General features: G+C 32.7%; 2 protein-coding genes across 5 annotated transcripts in view; one reads left to right on the top strand and one right to left on the bottom strand.

The window, feature by feature from the left end:
* The window catches only part of LOC118189138 (uncharacterized), a 154053-nt gene extending 142166 nt beyond the window's left edge, over positions 1 to 11887 (top strand). The window contains exon 5 of the mRNA XM_085825093.1: positions 11549 to 11887. Coding sequence (XP_085681219.1) covers positions 11549 to 11727 — 179 coding nt within the window. The 3' untranslated portion in view covers positions 11728 to 11887. The remainder of the gene's footprint in view (positions 1 to 11548) is intronic.
* Positions 11888 to 19532: 7645 nt separating this feature from the next.
* The window catches only part of LOC118189135 (secretory carrier-associated membrane protein 1-like), a 58698-nt gene continuing 55374 nt past the window's right edge, over positions 19533 to 22856 (bottom strand). For all 4 annotated transcript variants that reach the window (XM_035359679.2, XM_035359678.2, XM_035359680.2 and 1 more), the window contains one exon: positions 19533 to 20400. The gene's annotated coding sequence lies outside the window, so the exon portion shown is untranslated. The remainder of the gene's footprint in view (positions 20401 to 22856) is intronic.

Raw genomic sequence — 22856 nt, 5'->3', positions numbered from 1 at the left:
CATTACTGTATTTAACTTGTAGGAAGAGGGATTTTCGTGGCCTTCGGATTTCCGCACCCTCTCGTCAGCAGAAATCCGTTTTAGTTTAAATTATTTTTCCTTTCCGTGCTTTCCTTCTTTCTCCACTGGCCTTGAGACTTTTTTCCTGGGTTGCTATTGAACTGTCGACGTTCGCCGGCTGTTTTTGAATGCTCGGGTTTCCTTGCCCACTGATTCGCTTTTTCTCCGTAGCCATGTGCTTGAGTTTGCTGTAGTCTTGGCGTACCAAATTGGTTTCGCTGTTGATATTGGCGTCTTCTTTCGACGTCCGCCGTTCTTCTACTTTCAAACTGGATTGCTAGCTCAAATAACTTTTCCAGTGTAGTCGGATTTCGTAATTCAATAAAGTCTTGCACTTGGGGTAGTAACCTCGGCAAAATCACTTGAATTATTTCAGGATCCGGACGGTTTCCATACAAGAGCTTGAAAACGTGAATTTTTCTTAAAATAAAGCTCGAGAGTTTTTCCATTCTTTGTTGATATATACTGAAAAGTTCTGTTTCTAATTTCGCACGATCCCTTACAACAGGGAAGGCTTTTAGTAGGGCAGTCTTGAAATTTTCGTAAGTATAGGTGGGACTTCCTGCTTGACCCAAGAGACTTCTGCCGATACATTTGAACCAGTTAAGCGCTTGGTCCCTCAAAGCGCTGGTAGCTAAGGTAACTTTTTGAAACTCGTGCACGGGGTAGAGCATGAAGTGGTCATCCAATTTTTCCAAAAAACTTGTTACCGGTGAGTTTCCATTAAATGTTGCTTCTGGTTTCATCGAAGCGCGCATGGTCTGGACGATGTACCCAAATCCTTCCAGGGCGGCAGCTGGCATTTCTGGATTCTGAGCCGTTTCTGCAGGCAGCACAGGTTCTTCTTGAAACTCGGCCATGGTTATTCTTCTACGTTGGGCGCCACTATCAGGTTCAATGTTTCTTCTAACCTTCTTCGGAAACATACAATGACCTGACTAGGAACAGAGAGCTTACTAAAGCTATGTTCACTAATTGTAGTAAGTAGACAGGATACAGACGAAGGGTATACAAAACCCTTTATTTTTCTTTATATACAATGACTTCCCTACTTCAGAATACAATGACCCTCCACTCGGGGTCTAACGTAAAAGGTATAAAAAATAAAACTAAACTCTAATTTAACTTTAGAATAACACACGTGGAAGATTGGCCTTATAATAACAGGAAGCGTATGTAGCACAGAGACTGTGAACACTCGAATACGTTTAATTTATTAAGAGGATTAAAACCTCTGGCCTGGAAGGCAAATAGCAACTGCGTAACTTCTAAGGTAAGCGGCCTGCTTCGAACTCACTGCTTCCTCTCTTCGCTTGGCAAAAAGGCCACACTTAAATACTTGGCGTTCGCCAGACAAACTTTGCATAAAATCCTTAACGCTTATAATTCTGGCCGGAAGTAGAAAATAAGAAGTGATAGTAAAGATTTAAAATAAAATAAACGTTAGTAAAACTTAAGATCCTTACAAATGTACTCCTATATTTTTACTTTTCCGCCGTAGCTTTCTCATTAAATTTTTCTCACGCTGCATTGCACGGAGAAATACAACAATTTTAATTATAATTCTACTAAAAATATCTAACTAAGTACAAAATTAATAACAGTTTATTTTTCATTAAACTGTTATGAAACACCATTTAAATAGCCTCCCATTCGATATATAACATAAGCTATTGACAAATACTTTCAATACTAATAATAATAATAATAATGATTACGAAAAAAATTCTGAAAGCTTTTAGATTTTATATTACAACCAAAGGGACTTTTTTCCAAGGGGGATTCAAAGCAAGATATGAAAATGATACAAACATTCAAAGTCATTCGACGCAAAATACCGTTAGACATTGTAATGTCTTTGCGTTGCTACCAACATAATACCAGTCAGAAATGCTAAGAAACTTCGCGCATAAAATATCCGTGCTTGAACATGCACGCGATGTTAATGTTTAATGGAACGCTTTGAAATCGTTGAGTCTGTTAACCAAAAATTCATTATAGTTTTACAAAATATGAAATAGATAATAAAATAAATTCCAAATTTGGGCTTCCAGATGCCCATATTCGAGTGATTATTCAAAATTAAAAAAATATTAAAAAGTTATTCAAAATTTGATGTGTCTAAGTACCGTTGTTTTTTCGCAGTGCCAGAAACATACAGATTCCATGCAGATTTTTCAATATTTAATTTCTTTAAATATAATGCAGGGCTATAATATTTGGCGGCAACAAGTTGAAAAGTGATTCAGATTTTTATAGCGAACCAACGCAAAATGTCAAAACAAAATTAATAGCCTTTCTGGGCTAACGCCCATTTGGGCTAAAAAACTAAGAAATTCCATTACAGTAGATTGCATTTATAACCTGTTATGGTATATAAGAAAGTTAAACGCTTATTTTATGAGATAAAGCTAATAAAAAATTGGCAAAAGCGTTTATTGGTTTTCAAAGAACAGCGAAATAAAACTGGACAAATTTCGTAAATCGTTTGCTGATTTCTTTCTTAAGTCACTTAATATAGTCTAATAATTCGAAAACTGTCTATTTTTACTTGGTACTTTAAGATTACATGTTGTTTCCGTTTCTTGTTCTTTAAAATCTGAAATGAACTTGTAGGTCATGTTAAAACAAGGTAGCTTTTGACCAAGGATTTAACGCAGATGTGAATATCCTACAACATTTTTCATAAATCTAAAGTATACCAAACGGTACTACTTTGGTAGACGGTACTACTTTGGTTGCACGGATTTTTGGCGATTTACGTTGCCCCAATTGTTGGCGCGATTTTTACAAACGTCAGCCATTTGGAAAAACGTTGTTTTTACGCATAGTAAAGTATTCGAAACTTAAAAAAAAAAAATAAATATCGTTAAACGTAATGGATTAAACATTACTCAATTTGACATTTTGTTGACAATGTCGTTTTTTAAGATGGCAGGCAAGTGTAAATAAATACATTTACTACGAGTATAAAATACTAAAGTAAGGTTATTATTACATTCATATAGCAAAGAAGAGAATAAAAACACCGCTATAAAAACATTGTGCCAACGTTTAATTAGATTAAAATATTACTGAAATTGAATATCGAATTAAAAACCATCATACCAACATTTAAAAGAATTAGAATATTATTAAATTCAAATACTTTAAAATACGTTATATAGAATATAATTAACATTAAAACATATGGACAATAATTATCTCAGCAATTTTTGAAAATAGTGTATTAATTTTTTTAACAAAAATTGAAGTATACAATTATAAAGTAAAAGAAAAATTTTTTAATTTAGTCATTTAACATGTTGTTTATTGATAAGTACCACAAAAAAAAAATCGGAATCATAATTTAGATAACATCTTTGAAGACATCTTTGAAGGAATTCGAAGATATGAATTAAATTTTAAAACGGCGCGGAAATGCCCAAATTGTCAGTAACCAATGAGGGAGCTGATTACAGCTTGTAAATGCACAAATATTCTATAACGAATCATAGAGCTGATTACATCACGCCTAGAATTAAAATTATTTAAAAATTCATACATAATAAAATCATTTTTTTAAAAAATGCAAAATTAAATTGTATTTTAATATTTAACAGCCATAAATAATGTTTAAAACGTTAGATTAAATTTATAGATATTAAAACCAATTACTTTGAAAATAATGTGACGCCATTCATTACATCATTCACAGCATAAAATTCCATAAAATATCATAAACAATAAAATTTTTATTTCAAATAAAAATGCAAAATTAAATTGATTTTTAATATTTAGAAGCCATAAATAATATTTAAAACACGGAATTTACGCACATTAAAACACATTATTTTTTAAATAAAATGAAAACAAAGTATCGGTTACCATAAATAACTTATCCAGCAATGGGTTTACCATAAGTTGTATTACTCGCCAAAAGAAAATTGCCAAAATTCGTGCACCCGTCTACCACCTCACTTTTCAACAAAAGTTCAGAAATTTGTGATTGAACTTCATCTAATCCGTTGAATTTTCCTTCCAACTGCAAGCTCACTACTTGGAGTTGATTAACCTCCACGTCAGGCTTTAGAATTTCAGCATCTAAAGCATTGGCAATAATCGTAAACGATTGCCTTAGTGACTTACGCTTTTTTAATAAAATTTCCATGATTTTAAATTCAATATGTCCAATATAATCAAATAATAAAGGATACTCGTATAATCAAATAAATCATAAACTCACTTGATAAATTCCAATACGAAATCCATGTTTCGTTTTCGAACCGTTGTTTCGTTTTCTTCAAATAACCATTCCGCCCTGTCACCGGACGCCAGTTGTTTGAAATTCATCAATTTCTTATTTAATAACTTCGGACGAATGGTAATATATTTAGCAGAGAGAACCTTTTTAATTAACAACGAACTTATTTATTTAGCATTCTAAACATTACAAAACGAATAACATTCCATGCGTTATCACGCTCAAAAGTAATATATAAAAACATCACTGTTGCCACAAAAAACCTACACTATAACGAACATATTAAATTATTAGTCCAAAGGGATTTGAATCCCGAAGGACTATTAGTTTCGTTTCGGCATTTTGCGTCGGACTCATAAATGTCGGTTCACTTTTCAAACTGTTGCCACAAAATGTTAGAGTCCTGCATTATATTTGAAGAAATTAAATAATGAAAAATCTGCATAAATGTATGTATATTTCTCGTATTGTGTTAAAACAACGGTACATAGAGTCATCGAATTTTGAATAACGTAATCCTCCAACGAATATGAGCATGTGGAAGACCAAATTTGAAATTTGAAATTTGTTTTATGATCGATTTCCTATTTTTTAAAACTTTGACGAATTTTTGATTAACAAACTCAAGGATTTCAAAGCGAGCAATGGCAACGTTGTGCAGAAAAAAACATTTTTATCTCCAGCACGTGAGTCTCTGTATCGGAAATTCTAAAGATATGCTCGTTTTAAAACTATTTTGCGATATTGCTGTTGCACTGGATCTTATGGTTTAAATGCGAGGAACATGATATTTAATAAAGAAAGGTAACACACAAAATGTTAAAAAACGCCCCTTTGGACGTAATTTAAAATCTGAAACATTTCAGATTTTTTTTTTTTTTTTTTTTTTTTTTTTTGTGTGTGTGTGTGTGTGTGTGTGTGTGTATTAACTGAGTTCGTGCACGTTCCTGAACACACACAAAATACACAATTTGTGCATATTCTTGAAATTTCACAAAATTGCTCCAAATATCCAAGTACCATATATTTTAAAACACGTATTTCATGTATATTTATTTGTTATAGGCTATGTTTAGACTAAATAATTTAGGGGGGTATAATTTGGTATCTCAAAAGGAAAAGTTCTATTTCTCCATCATTATTGAAGACCCAGGGAGAAATATCAATTTTTGTGAAACCTGAAGTAATAATGCCATTTAGAGAGCAATAGGTATATCTTCTATATTACGATCCACTTTAGGATAAAAAGTATTCATGTTTCCATAACTGTAATCGAGGAAAGATTTTTGCGTATTGGAAAAGCAATTTTTGTCCACGTGCCAAAAGAGGGAAGAAGCATTTATATCCAACTTCCTTTATCAGGCGTTTTTATATTCACTCTTGGCTCTTGTAACAACGACCTTTTGTTCGTCATGTGTTCCAGAGTGCTTGTGAACATGGAAAGTGAAGATTTCAGTTCAAAATCCGATTCAGTGGTCAAATTTTCTACGAAGAAGAGGAAAAAAATAGGTAGAATCCGCGATGTTATGTAAGTTTAAGAGTAATCAACACGGGAATTAGGACCTGATTCTAAATGTAAACTTCTTCAATGTTTTTCTTTGATTTGTGATGACAAAAAATAAAATTTTCAAAGCTTTTCAAGAACTTTGGATTTTTAATACCCAAATTATTATTCAGCCAGCCTTATAACGCTTTTGCCTGTGATGTGCCGAAGTTCTCGTTTGGGAAATGAGGAATCTTCATACAGTCCATCTTCCTCTTATTTCCAAGACGGGCAATGTAATGATGCGATTCCACGACATTACAAAAAATCGGATTAAAAAAATGTGAGAGAAGCTTTGGTCGTTAACGGAAAAGCACCGGTAGACCGCGAAGGAAAACATACCAAAACCATGTAATTTCTAAAGAAACTAGTAATTCTAAAATAATCCAGTTTATCAGCTGCTTCACCTAAGGAAGAAAGTCTCATTATTCCTTAAAAAACAGTAAGAAAATATACCTACCGGAAAAGTTAAACATCACAAAATTACACGACATTATTTTCATCATTACATTACAAAACGAACAATATCAAGTCGTATGATAAATTCAGTGATATTTTTAATTCTAAATTCAACATGGAATTCGGTCACCCAATGAAGGGCACTTGTAGACTTTGTGATACATTTAAAAGCAGAGATTGATATGCTTGCTAAAAAAATTCGGAAAAACTTGCTGAGAAAAACAAAATTGATTCATGGCCTGAAAAATATAATGACGAGAAAAGAACTTCATTTGAGGAAGAGCCAATTATGAAAGCGAAGAAGACTTGTGTTCCCAGAATTAATAGAAGAAATTTGGGAAAAAAAAATTTTTGTCAACTAGGAAAAAAAAAAAAAAAAAAAAACTGAAAATCCGTTTTTGTTCTATTTTATGTTTATATTACAGAATCCCTTAGGAGGAAGGGGTTTGTTTATATTAAAGATTTCATTAAATAAAGGTTGAAAGTTTATTACGAAATTTTTGCATGATTTTGTAACAATATTATCTCTATCATTGAAGTTACAAAAACTAAAAGCTCATCTTTCTCAAAATTTCTGTCAATGGACATAACTGTTTTTCTACTCCGTGTCTTCTATTCTCTTTATGTGATATAATTTAAACTTGCATCTTAAGAGAATAAAAAAAATATAAAAAATTCAAGTGGTTGTTTTCCTTTGTAAATATTATTTATTTAAACCTTATTATTTATTTTTCTTCTGTAAACATTTATTCATTTATTATTTATACTACAAAATGTACGTATTTTTTCTATTCCGTAAAAGGTGAACAAGGTCTCATCTTGTCTTTTTACTAAACAATCAATTAAAAGTTAAAATCTTAAATAATTGAGGTCTTTTTTACACAACTATATTATATGACAATCAATAATTAACCTTTGGTCGTGATCATTATACACTCATTTAAGTCAAATTCTGTCTCCATTATGTTGCCTTGACAGACATTTAATTCTGTCTAGTATACTGTCCTAGATTCAGCTCACGTCAGCTCAGAGCAACGATGTCAAGCAGAACGATTGCAACGCAATCATTTACCAAAGCATGTGAATTCTAACAGCAGGATGCATTCTTTAAGTTACCAAAGGTCGCTGCAGAAAATAAGCCGAAAATTTCAGGGTAAATATAAATATGCAGCTTGTCGTTGTAGCATCTTCAATATTGATCATTCATCTAGTTGGATGATGAATTAGGACTGGACACGCAAACCTTGCTTAAAATACCATTGTTGGAAAAACAAAGCGATAGGAAGCTAGATGTTTTATTCACATTATATGGATAGTAAACCAGTTTTAAAATAAGAAAGAGACAATATTTTTTGCAGTTACGTTCAAAGTTTCGAAAATGGAAAATTGTATAGCATGTATGTAAGGGCAAAGCTGAATTTATCTGATTCTCGATGTTTAAAATGCAGTAAAAGGTCCTCAAGGAAAATTCAAAAATACTTTTTCCATCTTAATTTTCCGTTCACAGTACTGAGGTTATGCGAGCCCAAATTAGTTTAAACTCCTAAATACACTATCTACGAATAAGTATTTGGACACCTACTATGATACAAAAGAAAAACAAAATTTATTCATATTCCATTTAGTTGATAGAGTCTCTATGAGTAGCAATTACGCCCTCAATCCTTCGGGGCATGCTTTCCACAAGTCCTTGCATGACGGTATTTTCTTCCGCTTTGCTTGGAGAAGACATGTAAGTTTCTTTATTGGTACTGGACAGTTGTTACACCCCTTAATACGGCAATCCAGTTGGTCCCAAAGGTTCTCGATTTAGGATTTAGGTCTGGGCTCTGGGCAGGTCAGTACATTCGGTTAACCTCATTGTCGTCATACTAATCTGTGATGGACCTCGCACTGAGTTCGGCTTCGACAGTGAGTTTACTATTATTTTGGACCAAGGTTTCAGTCCATAACAGAAAAAATACCTGCAGATCATAATTCCATTTCCGCCGAACTTTACTGTGGGCACAATGCATTTTGGCAGGAGGCGTTTTCTAAGCAGACGCTAGACCCAGACCCTGTCATCCGAGCGGTAGAGAGCGAATCTTGATTCCTTGCTCCAGAAAACTCATTTCCACTGAAATTACGGTTCACTGTAGACGTGCTTTGCACTACATTAGCCGAGCAGCGCTATTGGACTTCGTGATCAAAGGCTTATACGCGGCAGCAAGTGCTTTCATACGGATGTCATTCATCGAAACAACACTCCCAATCGCCTGTTAAAACTTCTGGGGTATGTAGGCCATCGGCAGGGTGCGATTCTTACGAATTTCTCTGGAAAGCATTCGTCGGTCCCTATGTCCCAGTTTCGTGGGTCTGCCGACTCAAAGAATAGTCTGACAATCACCATTTACTTCCCACTTCTGAATCATATAAGCTACTGTCCAATTTGTATAATTCAGCTATCAGGATCGGCCATTTTTGTGACACCCGACGACTACACCTTTCTCGAAACCAGACAACTCTGCACTTCGTGGCATCTTGCACGTGACTAATGCCAATGTTGTTTCCTACGCGACATTTTAACGGTGGCAAGGTATATCAGGTCAGCAGATATGGGCATTTGCATGGGTGCCCAAATACTTATTGGTAGATAGCGTGTTACGATAATTTACAGCTTCAGCTACCGATTGAACTGCTTCAGAAAACGTCTACTCTTTAAGAAGTAATCCGAGAAATGCTCCTAATTTTTCTCTAAATTTTTAGCAAATGTAAAACTGATTGTAATATCAATGGCATTTTGAGGCGTTAATCGGTTAATTCATTATCAATAATACAGCTAGAAGACGATATAATTCCAAAATTTGCTTTAACTTGCCTGTATATCAACGGGTTACAAAAAGTTTTCATAATAGCATTTGTTTCTTCTTTTATTTACGGTGACATTTTATAGCTGTGGAAGATCAGATAACTTAATAAGTGAAACATTTGATGGCGCTTATAAATCTGTAAGACCCAAATCTGAAACCTGTCGAAATAAAATTATTATATGGATATGGTAAATTGTAGTAGACACTCATTGTTTAACCATAGGCAATGTGAGTATTGTCTAGCCTCACTAATTATCCAGATAACCACTTTTCAGAGGCCCACAAGTGACTCCGCCAGGCGTTGCTGTGTTGCATAGCTTACTGCTTCTTTCGGACATAAAGATTATATGTTTATTATTTCCTATCTGAGATGTTTGTTCTTGAAAGCATAACTTATACAAGGACTTATTTCTCTTTGAGTTCGGAAGTTTTAGATGATATTCAGCTGTGAGAAAGCATTTAAATAATAGTGTTCGGGACTGCCTCTTTCTCCATATACGTACAGATTGTAACTAAGTTCCTTGCATAAGCGTACGTGGGAAAGCCCCCCCCGATATGAACCACGTTATTTTTCTTATTACTGAACTGGGTGCAGTGCCTGCGTTTGGAAACGGTTGATAGGTCCTTCTCCCTTGTTCGACATTGTCCCACCAGTTCTGCCATTCATTTTTAGATTCGTTGGTTATGAGTTTTTTTTTTTTTTTTGGGGGGGGAAGGTTCGAGCCAGGCCACTGATAAATTTTGTGCATTTCGATCCCTATTCTTCATATTCTGTTTGTTTTCCTCGCTCATTAACAGTCGTTGCCAAAAAATCTGTAACGAACTGTAGATCTTCCAAACACTTTACTCTGCAAAATAATTTCTTTCAGTCCCGTTGTTGTGATATTTTGATGTCAGACCAATTTCTTCACCGGCATACGACAAGCCCTTTTTCTTAAATGCTTTTGCTATTTGAAACATTATTTCGAATCAGAAGTAAACGCCAGTAAAATGTAAATAATAACAGCAAAACAAAAAGTTACGGACGCATTTTAAATCACTCAAATGAACTACAATTTCTTCAGATGAATGATTAAGATAAAATTAAAAATTAACAACTATTTATTCAGCTAATTGTAGCTTAAAATCAGCCCTGCTAACAATAAACACCAAGAAAGTATAGCCATGTTATAGCACTACATTCTATCAGCATATGAATTCAAGAACCTCCTTTGCCATTGCACAACTTAATAGCTAAGTTTAAATAATGATATTAATTATTTTACATTCTGTAACATCAACTCAGCTGAATCGAGAAAAGCACTGCAAACTCTAAGAACTCTCGAATTGAAAGGTGGAGATCAGAAAAACTACCAACTTGAAAATACAATTGAAAGATTGTTTACGAACAATACTAAAATAAATACAGATAAAGCAGTTTTTGCAAAAGTTTGAAACTTCATCAGCTATGTAATTTATAAAAAAATTAAGTTCGAAATTTTGCAAATAGCTTAATTTTAGCTTTAATTTCTAATTAATAATTTAGGCATTAATTATGACATTAAGTGTTAGTTACTATCTTACTAAATAAGTTCAAAGTTGATACCGTAATTTGTAATATTGAAATCGCCGTTTAATAAACTCAGATACGTTTGGAACGGGAGTAACTTCCCTATTTGAGGGTGGCTGCTTTTAGATTTGAAATACAATTTTTCATGATTTTATATATTTTCATGTTTTTATACAAGGAAAAAAATTCCTTTTTTCTTTAACATCGTACCTGAAGGAGACGGGAGATCTAAAGGATTCTTCATTTTCCATGAATTTTCAATCGAAATGTTGAAACATGATGATACTTTCTAATGCTGGTCCTAGTAGTGTAAACTGTTTGATATTTAAGAACATGAAGACACCAAGCATTTTTTCAGGCTGAAAATAAATACTTTGAGTATTATCATGTTCATAAGCAGAAAGCCAATTACAGCAATATTTAAACACTTGGATCATCATTTCTGTCATTGAAAGGATACAATTAAACACATTCTTCAGTATAAATTTAACAGTAAACAAAATAAGAACTGTACGTTTAAATAGTACTACGCTACAATGAATTTCAAAAGCACCAAAATTAAGTAAAACAACATTGATACATTAAACAGATCCCAAAACTAAGTATGATTTTCAGAGTTGTAAATCTGAATTAATGAAGCTTTCCACTTCTGGACATTTAAAGTTCTCGTCTACACAGTTATAAAAATTTTAATATTCCTCATTTTGTATCATGCATGTCCCATAAATGTGTAAAAGATTCTTTTGTATTAGGGATGCAAAACACAAATTCATGAAATTTGTTATAACAAAGATAAAATCAGTAATATTTGGAGCAAGAGTTAAACTTCGTTTTTGTTCTTGCAGATGATGATGTAGCTAGTTTAATTGAACTTGGAGACACCGCATGGGAAAGTCATTTACAGCAGCTTGTACCTTGCCCTCGTTGTTCTCGTACCTTCTTCCCAGACAGGTTGGAAGTACACGAACGGAGCTGCAAAGGACCATCTTGCAGCAGACGCCCACGCAGCAACAAAGGAGCGTAACAAAACACAGTTGGACTCTAAAGAACTTTTCATATCCAGCTGATATTCAGCAGCTAATCATTGCACGACATACTTACAAGATGCAGTTGTTGTAATAATACCAAACATCATCCTTTGAAGATATAAAGTAGATGTAGAATATAAAATTATGGAAACATTATTAAGTTTCTAATTATTTACATGTGTGTGTTATTTTTTACATGTGTTATTATTTAAATGTGTTTATGTGTGTATATGTTTACAACTATTAACATTATTATGCAGTTACGTAATATTAATGTTACTTTGAAAATTGATAAAGGCACCTAAATAATAATATACCAATACTTCAAGCAAAGAATTAAAAAAATACCGCTTTATTATAAAATCAATGTATCAAAATTTTCAGCGCTATCTGTTGAATACGCCATTATCTGATAAGATATCATCTTCAGTATTTTAGGTAGTACCAAATACAATTATTGAATGTTTTAAAGGTAATTGAAAATGATAACTACAAATACTTTCTACAAATATTTTTAATACATTTTTAATAACATAAAATGTTTATATTATTTTTTAAATAGCACTAATAAATAACATAATAAATTGGATTCAATACTACATATTGTTCCAGAGTATAGCACGTAAGCTATGTATACGTTACAATGCCAAACATGCATGTTCATTGATCTTCCGGTTTTAAAAATAAAGACCAATAACAAAATGAAAGATTAGAAGTTAGAGGATCTGGTGCCTGAAACAGCAAGAAATCAACATACATCAGTGAAGGAGAAGAATATGAAGAAAATCTAGGTAAGCGTATATAAAAATCTCCAAAATTGTGATACACCTATGTGATAAATACATTTTACTTACACTGTGAAAATTTTATTATTAAAAACAATCTGCTTTCGAACATAATTTTAGCAAATACATCGAATGTAACTGTTACAAAAGTTTGGAAAATTAAAAGGTAGTTTCAAAAAATACATTTTATCGTACAAAAGTAAAGGTTAAAAATATTGAAAAGAAAGTGTTTGTTATTATTATTATATATGGTATGCAATAACCATTTTAGGCTTTGGCCTCTACTAAGGCCCAAAGCGGTGATCATTTTATTATGGACGCATCTTATAGGCAGCCACTATTACGTCCCATGAAGGTAAGGACAATTTACATCCATGCCTACTCCGGCATTCAAATCCGGACCCTTCGGTACGGCAATCGGAATTAGTAACCACTTTCCAATCTGGGCGGCTGAAAAGAAATACATTCATTGTTATGCAGGTAAAACAGTTTTTTTTTTTTTTTTTTTTTTTTTTAAGGCTATGGAGATCGGAAAAATTTTAAAATAAGAAGAGTCCAATTAGGTAAACATCCTATGGAATACAAGAATTCCATAACATTCGCAACAAGAAATTCTGCAAGCAGTTAATTGATGCAAACACTGAAATTCCTTATTTGGAGGGAGAAATTATTCGAGAAAGGTGTTTATAAACTGATTATTAGTAAACTATTTCCAGAGTAACATTTACTTGCATTTCGTGACCATAATGAATATTCCGAATCAGATACTGATAGGACTGGTCTAACCGGCGTCGCCAACCGAGATAGAAGAATGCTTTCGCATAAAGGCTCTAAATGTGCCCAGTAATTTTATGAAGTTCAGCATCATGAAGAAAGCAACCTCGTTAAGGCTACTAAGACGCCCATGTGACTTAATCTCGGCGAACATTCGGCGACTTGCACAAAGGCGCTGCTTTTTAACATTTTTACGAAATCATCCATCTGGTAGGACATGAAAATTCCCTATACTTTTATGCAATGGAGTAAATTAAATCCAACAGTTATGAATTAGTGACGATGGAGTAAAGATGTCAAGTTTAATTATGGTTACCATCAGTTTATCTTTCGGTTTTTTTATCAGTGTCATTAAATCTTTTCCTTCTTATGAGTTTATCTTTTTATTTCCCCTGTGAGAATTCTGCAGTTAGGATTAATATTTTACTTTTTTTTTAAGCCGTCGATATCAGGTAATAAAAACGGCGCCTCGGAAAATTTCCCGAATTCTCGTTAATTCCATCGCCAGTTTCGGATTATCAACTGGATTGTGCGGTAACTGCATTGACACACTGGAGTTTCGAGCAGAATTTGAGGAATTTTTAGCACCTCATATGCATAACTGTAGCTCAAGAGGATATGTAAATTATTTATTATCGACAATATGCGATGAATTAACTGAAATTACGCACCCAATTTCATAATTGATCATTTCAAACTTGATATTTACAATGTATGGTAAATAACTTACTGTTAATACTGTATTATTTATTAGACAATGGTCTATATGTGCAGGGTGTAGAAAAATTCTAATTAAATTTTTCATGAAAAATTCAAAAATTTCTAAAGTTTAACATTCTAAAATTCAAAATTTAGAAAAAAGGTTTTTCTTCCCAAAGGATCGAAATTCTGGGAGTAGCTTAATAGGTTTAATCATCAAAAAGTACTTGATGACTAATTTTTGTAGAAGACGCTTTTATTTTTACAATTCTTACAGTGAACACAAAAACAAACATAGCTACAAAAGCACAGCATATCTAGATCAAATCACAGACTATACTAAGAGAATTACAGCTGATGTCAAATGCTTCTTTTTTTTAAACTGCACTCTGTTGCCAATGTTAATAACAAAAATGTCTATTCTTTTTGTTTATGTTGAGGCAATTTTCAACACAGAGTTTCTTTATCATCTTACCTATGTAGTCACCCACTCACGGATTAAATGAAACTATAATACAAGTACTGGACGAGCTAAATTTGCTAGATATAAATACTGAAGTCTTTTGAAGTCAAAGCTAGGATAACAGCCAACATCTCGTCAATGTAAAGATCTGCAGGTCACAATTAAACAGTACAATAAAACAACATATTATGTGCTTTGCCAGGTCCTCTTGTTACTATATTGTTGCTTATGCTCACTTGTCTGATGTAGTCAGCCCAAGCCCATGAAATTCCTCGTGGCTAGGAGCACAAGATTACGCCTGTCATTGGCAACATTTGGAATTGGCACGATTTGGAACAAAAGGGGAAAAGAGCGTTAATTGACTGGCGTGTAAATGAATGTTTACTCAGTAGCCATTATAAGTGTCCTGTATGTAGGAAGGATGTGTGTCTAGTCGAATGTAAAAACCGTTTAGATGGATTTGAATGGGTTTGTAGGAAGGAAGGTTCAGATGTGGTGACGCCGATATACGGATTCAAGTTCAGATAATTTTAGGAAGTTTTAGGATGCTGCTAAGGAATTTTGTGTGCCACAGACTAAAGATGAAGGAATATCTAAATAGGGTAAGTGGATATTTGCTTTTTGTAGTGCTTAAATGTATAGCATGTTTTTCCTTTCTTATGTTGTTTTATTGTTTGGTTTAAAATATACTTTAATTGAGATTATGTATTTTTTGTTTGCCTGTATTGTAGAATTGGGGGCTCTTTTGACTTTTTAGGTGAAAATATATCGATGCGTATATGGACAAAGTGAAGGGAGTGTGCAATGCAAGTTTGTGCAATTCTTGGATTTTTTTAAAGTGAAAATAGGTCGACGTGTACATGGCTAAATTCAAGGGAGTGCACAATTCTATTTTTGTGCAATTCGGGGATTTTTTTTTTAAGTGAAAATAAGTCGATGTGTACATGAATACAGAGTTTGTGCAATTTTGTCTTTGTGTAGTGGCGATTTTTGCGCCTAAAATTGCCATTATGCAAGCCAAAATAATAAGTCAAAGAATTGCACAAACTCGGTATCCATGTACCGCCAAAAATAGCCAAGGGGTACCCTAAAATATACTTGTACTTAAAATTTTACTAAGATTTAACACACAAAGTAGTAGTAACAGACAAAAAAACACAACTGATGAAATTGCTTACAATTTGCTGCATAATGAACTGACTGGTTTCACAAGGAAGCTGTCCAGCTATTTCTTTTGCTGTATATTACTATTCAGACAAGCCAAGACTGTTAACATAGAAAGCCAAAACAAATTTGTGATATTTTAAAGAAACAGTAGACTTGGTACTGCTGCGCAGAAAAAAAAAAAAAAGAAAAAAGGTCTGAGAGCATTTTCAGGTTTAAATTGAGCTGGTGATACAAGAAAACGTGTTTCAGGATATGTAATATTGTACTAAACAACTTCCTTGTCATGTGACCTCATGAAGCAGAATATGCTTGTATTACTGCTCTTTAACATTAGATAAACCTGTTTAATTAGAATGTCTTCTTATACTGAATACTTTAAGCCTTTGTGTTGCAATTTAAATTCAGCTAATCAGGGTGCAATTCACTTAACAAAAAAGCTATGATAATATTTCAAGATCAAAGCATATTGATACATTTCATTATTTGTTACATAAAAGAATAATTAAATTGAATTATATCCTTTATAGAATTCCTAAACTGAATGAAAAGAAAGCAAGATTCATCACAAATTATATTACTTTCAAAAATGATTTTTTAAATTGGCTGATTTATAAGCATAACAAATTTACATATCTGTGCATGCATAAAATTTATGTACTTCAAAATACTGTCCTAATGCAACTTATAATACTTAAAATACTTAAAAATGTAATTAGATGCTTTCAAAGATTTGTCAAACTGCAATTATATGAAAGTTAGTACACAGTGGTAATTTTTTGCTTTTAAGTTTTATAAAATTTTTGAAGGTACTTCATCTCAAGTATTTAAATAACAGTTACCTCAATTTATTACAAACAGAAATGGAATCATAAAATGAGCAATGTCAGTACACACATTTTTGAGGAAATAAAGTAGATCCTCAGCTACACCTATAAACAGGATATTGAGCATTGCATATAAGTAGCTATTGACAGATGTAGAAATGATAAAAATATACTGAGTATGCTGCATTCAGTAATCCTTGCAAGAGAAATTTAGGAATAGCAAAAATGGCATTAGTAATGCATAGCACTCAGTCAAAGACTATAACAGCATACCTGCCAACCTCTAAAGATAAAAATTCAGAAGATTTCTCCCCCAAATTCAGAAGATTTCTCCAAAATTCAGAAGAACACAAAGAATTAATATCATGCTTTGATATTAAAAAAAATAATAATAAAAATTTATACAAATAGAAAAAAGAAAATTGTACTTACATTAGTAAATCTCAATTAAGTAGTAACTAAAAAATTTATTAGGAAACATAAAACAAGAACTTAATGTTACACAAAAAAATTATTGCAATGAATTTAGAGTGCATTTTTTGGCTTTAGCCAAAAATTCTTTGGAAAATTTCCTGTCATAACAATTAGTTTCCTCATAACATTTAGCAATTAAAATGTTTTCTAGAGTTTTTGGTGAAATTGAAGAACGAAACATAGTTTTGTTTTTCTTCACAACACTGAAGACTCTCTCACACTCAGCATTACTGTGTGGCACATAAAACTCTTGCTAGTCTATCATATTTTGGTGTTCCATCAGCTCTTTTTATTCTTTTTAAGGTACCAACAAGGACATCAAGTCTATCTTCTCCAGAACTGGCAAAGTCTTCAAACTGTGCAGCAGAAAATGGGTTCTGTAGTTCATCTAAAGCATCATTATGGCATTCATTTTCTTTAATTGTGAACAAAAATGGAAATTTATCAATAAAAAAACGAATCTTTTGAAAAGATGAATTTTCAATTTGTTTCAAATTTGCCACTTCAGCATTTAAAAGAACTTCATTTTGCAAAGGAAACTTCCTTACAATGTAATCACAGGCTGAGGAAAAGTACTAACACATTGAAAAAATTATTTTTTCTCATGATCTTTCAAAGAATTTACAAGTTCCCTGGTTTGATTTCCAATTATAAGATCATTGTCATCCTTTTGATTTGCCAAACTATTATAGGCAACACGAATCAACACACTGTTTTTCACAACGGACAGTTTTACAAACTTAGTATGAAGTTCTTTCAGAAGATCATTAAGAATTTGGATAAACAGGGGAGATTTTGGCGAAGCTGATTGTAGAAAGGTATTTACACTTTCAAAAATCTTAATGGTACTTAACACAAAACTACAATATGCTTTGTTCAAATCCGAAGAAAGAAGATAGAAAATCCTTTCCTCCCGGCTAATAGAAGACTGTTTTTTTGAAAAAAATAATCTGGTGCCCACAAAGAAAAGAGTGGGAGAAACAAGTTCAGCGCATTGGATTGGCTGGTTAAGCGGCGAGTTGGGAGAAACCGCAGGTTACTGGATTCGAAAAAGTTGGTAGTTGGCGGTAAAACACGATGCAATTGGCGAAAATCGCTGAATTGTCGAAAAATTCTAAAATTTCGACAAAAATAACTAAAAACACTTGAAAAAGGAAAAAAATCGTAAAAAAATGGATTACGATCGTAAAATCGTAAAAACAAACGCATTTTCGTAAAAATTATGAAAAATTCGTAAAAGTTGGCAGGTATGTAACAGTAATAATTTGAAAGAATTTGATAAGTCCCAGTTTGAACATTACAAAACTGAAATAAAGAATATGAATAGATATTTTCAATATCAGGTTTTAATGAAAGTTTCCTGACATCACAAATATAGTCTGTGCAAACAGTTCACACTATCATGTTTAATCATATTTTGTCAAATGATTTTTGGCATTTGAAAAAGAAACTTGCTTTAGAACACTGCATTGTGACACCTGGAGCTACATCTTGCTAGTGCTATCTTCCATTCTGCACATAATGTCTGAAATGAGGTTGACCTGTTTCTAGACTTGCTGCCACCAAGTTTCTGAGCCAAAGGCTTTGAAAAATTATGAAAACTTGGCAGAAATTCACAGATTTGGATGATGATTACTACCTGCACTAGAGGTACTGCTTTCATGCTTTTTCCCCCTAACTTTATTAAGATTGCTTTTGGTGGAAAACTTTCGTTACAACCAAATATTATTAAATAATTAAAGCAATACCACGAAGTTATATTGCAATTCATTCCTACAGAGATAACCAAAGACAAAATGTTAAAATAGCATTGACTGCATGCAACTTTTCACCCCCCCCGGAAAAAAACCCTATTTAAAGACAAATTTTAAAGGAATGCAATTAAAATTTATAACAGTTGTTTGCAATACAATTATTATTAATATTTACAAATGGAATGCAATTTATTTCACAGTTATAAAATTAACCTTTACTGCAATCATAATCGGAATGAAAACCCATACTAATGTCTGAAAGAATAACCATTTTTTCTTTGCCCTTATAAAAGCTCTTCACATCAGGTATTTTCTTCTGTCCTTCCTTCCTACTAGCTGCTTTTCAAAATCAATAATCTTCACAGATATTTGTTCCAGTACCTTTAATACTGAACTCTAGACTAAGGAACAGTTCTTAGTCTCTAAAAGAATGGTTTGGTTTCTGTAATTTCAAAAAATCATTCTGTACAAGTTTCTGATTAAGAATAATATGTGTTCAGCAGTATGTGATGTCAGAGGCATTTGAATTTTTAATCCATGCGAGTAAATTCAGTAAAATGTACTTTTCATATACTATGAGAAAAGAAAAAAGTAAGCTGAGTCAATCGCAATTAAAATACTCCATTAATTTATGTATATCTTAATTTTATAAACCCTTGTTTTCATTTATTCATTTATTTTACTGAGAAACTGTCTAAGGCTTCGTGGAAGATGTTTCCGATTTCAATTTATAATGTCAATTATAATTTATAGATTCTGTAAATGCAGATTTATAAATAAAAACAATTTCTATGGAGAAAACATTGATGAGTAGAACTACGTAAGAATCATAATACATAAATGTGATCAATGATAACATCATCAAGAATAAGTCTTTATTAGTTAACTGCAGCAATTTATGTATATTTACATCTTTTAAATACATCAATTTGGACCAAATAGAAACAAAACATAAATGTAAATAGAGCCATAATTTTATGAAAATGAGTAATTGCACGAAATGTTACGTTGAAATGTTATAATCATACAGGAAAAATTCCTGAGATCATTATAAAGCTCATTTTCAACCCTTTCATTAATATATTTTTAATTGAAACTAGCATCTAGTTAAGAGGTGAAATGTAGAGTTTTAGGAATATGTTACAGAACCATTAAAATAACATAAATATCATTACCATCTTCAATTAAGAGATACACAATGTTTTTAGATTGTTATTTAAAATATATTTTGCACATACAATTAAAAAATTATTTCCTGATTTTTTTAATTCATCTAATTCGCTCAAAGCTTCAAATTTCTTCTTAAAGTTCCATAACAAAATATGTAAAAATATTCTGCTAATTTAGATGCAGTAATTAAGTTACAATATAATATTAAATCACTAGAATTACTTCGACCCAAACAATAAATCTCATACACAAACTATTCATTATGTACATGTATCTTATTTCAGAATAACACAATATACATGAGGAAAACTATATTCATTTCTAAATTATATTTAATATACATACAAAACACACAATTATTTTACAATGGCCAAGCAGCTATGGCTAACAATAGTGACCTTCACTAACAATTGATGTCATGCAAATGAAGGAGTACAAAATCACATGCCAAGCTACATATCATACATAAATTAGAGAGCCAAAGCTGTTTGTAACAAGATGTAATGGTATAATTAGCACAGCAGCAGCAACTTCTATATCACCAAATATTTTCATTATCCTACAAAAAATATAAAATATATATAATTACCCTGCCTTTTTAAGTTTAAAATGAGAATATAAAGAGAAAAGCTTTCCTAAATTGTCATTATCATATTTGTAAAACAATTTTTGGTATTTTTTTGGAGTAATTCAATATTACAAATCAAACTTCCACAAAGCATAACTACACGAAGCCAATCCTAACTTTTACTTCCTCATATGAAATAAAGGAAGTATTGTAATCCAGAAAATTTGTAAAATCGAGTAAATTATGTACTTCGTTTCTTTGCAAAGCTACTCATTTAGCTAAAATAAATTTTTTAAAGTATTCCCGGAATTTTGAAAAATGCTGTATATCAGAAAAGCTGTCCACAGGTTTTATTTCCGTAAATTTGATCCTACATATATATCGCAATCAAAATTTACAGAAATAAAACCTGTGGACAGCTTTTCTGAACATCCTATACATATGCATAAAGAGGATTAAATATTTTTACATAACAGAAATTTTTAAACCTTTCAAGATTGCTCACGGCTATTAATATTCAACATGAAAAATATTACAGCTGAAAAATCTCACAAAAGTAATTAAATTTCTTTTCAATAACTTGGCAACATATAAATTTAAAAAATAATAAGTTACCATAATTATTGTGCAAAAACTCTGACAAAAAAGACATTCGACATATACTGTTCTTGAATTCAGCGAAAGAATGTTTCCAAACATTTTATACAATGGACAGCAATAAATAACTAGAGTATTTAAGTAACTATATGCACTGTATTGTTTCATCACAATATATATATTTTAAAATATCCCATTTGAGATCACTGTAGTTTAATGATTTTCTTTAATAAATATTTAATTCTGCATTTCATATGCTTGTTTTTCCATTCTCACAAAAATTTCAGAGACTGAGTATAATTAAAATGCAACTATGTTTACTTGCCTCATCCTCTCTCACACACAGTAACAGATGGAGGACAAAATAATACGAACACTTGTGAAATAATATAAAATCTTTATTAATAGGGGGTTGGATCACCCTTTGACTAAAGTACAGATTGAATGTGACGTAGGATAGATGCATAAAGGTCATGGACAATATTTAAAGGAATATTAAGCCATACCTCCTACAGAGTGGTCTCTAATTCCGAAAGTCCGGATGGAGGTGGAAATCGGGAACGAAGTTTGGACTCCAAATATGCCCATAAATGTTCAATAGTATTAAGTCCAGAAAATGAGGGGGCCAAACGAGATGTTCAATTGCATTATATTGCTATTCGAACCATTCTTGAATACACTTAGCAGTGTGGATAGGGGTGTTGTCGTCTTGAAAAAGTGGTTGCTCCCCAGGGAATACAGTCTGGACAAAAGGACCCTAGAATGCTTAGATGGTGATTGGATGTGATCTTCCCATGCAGAATAATAAGTGGCCCAAGACTGAGCCAAGCTATCGCACTCCATACCATAATGGAGCCACCCCCGTGCTTCACAGTCGGCAAGAGGCAGTTAGGCTGAAACGCTTCTTTGGGCATTCTCCAGACATAAACGCATCCGATCGTCTGAAACAGGGTGAATGATTATTCATCTGACCACATTACCTTTTGCCACTGCTGTGGGGGGTCAGCCTTTGTGATCACTGCACAAATGGCATCACTTAAAAGCATTATTTGCTGTCATCAAGGGTCTACGAATTGCCACTCTGCCATAAATGTTCACAGCATAAAGTTCCCTTTTGACAGTTTTTGTTGAAACAGAGTCTTGGAGATGACTGTTCATTTAGGATGTTATCTCGGATAACGATTGCTTGTGCTTTCGGGCTACTATGCGCTTCAAGACCCGTCTATCCCTATCAGCTAGCTTTGACTTTCGGACACTGTTGTGCTTTGAAGACGTTGTCTTACCCTCTTTTGTGTACACTGTCAAAATGGCTGATGCCATACTCCTTGCCCACCTATTTTTTGCTATTTCCGTAACCGATGCTCCACTTAAGCGCGATTCAATTATCTTTGGAACTCTGACAGGTCTGACATTTCAGTTTCTCACAGACAGTTCGATCAAAGCATGCAATGCAGGTGACTGCTGTTGAGAGGACATTTCAGTTTCTCACAGACAGTTCGATCAAAGCATGCAACGCAGGTGACTGCTGTTGAGAGACTGATACCTTCCTCTTCACGCTCACTAGGTGGCAGACTTCTGTTGCACGTGCCGCGGCTGTACTGCAGGTGTGAAATAAGTCATACTTTTTCACAGGTGTTTGCATTATTTTATCCTCCATCTGTATGTATATATACATAATTTCATGTTATAAAACCTAGCATTTAGCACATTATCAAGTAAATGCCTTTTTTTATATAATCTATCTCCCATGAAATAAACATTGCAAAAATTCATTAAGCCTTCTCTCTTCAAGGCTTCAGTTTTTTAGAGGGCCAGAATTCCTCATGGCTAACAAATTTTTGGCTATCTTG

Source organism: Stegodyphus dumicola, chromosome 10, assembly GCF_044657685.1.
Source record: "Stegodyphus dumicola isolate Sdum_Otavi_A_Nest chromosome 10, ASM4465768v1".
NCBI lineage: Eukaryota > Metazoa > Arthropoda > Arachnida > Araneae > Eresidae > Stegodyphus > Stegodyphus dumicola.
The sequence above is the reverse complement of the archived record's forward strand: the minus strand, read 5'-3'. Positions and strand labels throughout refer to the sequence as shown.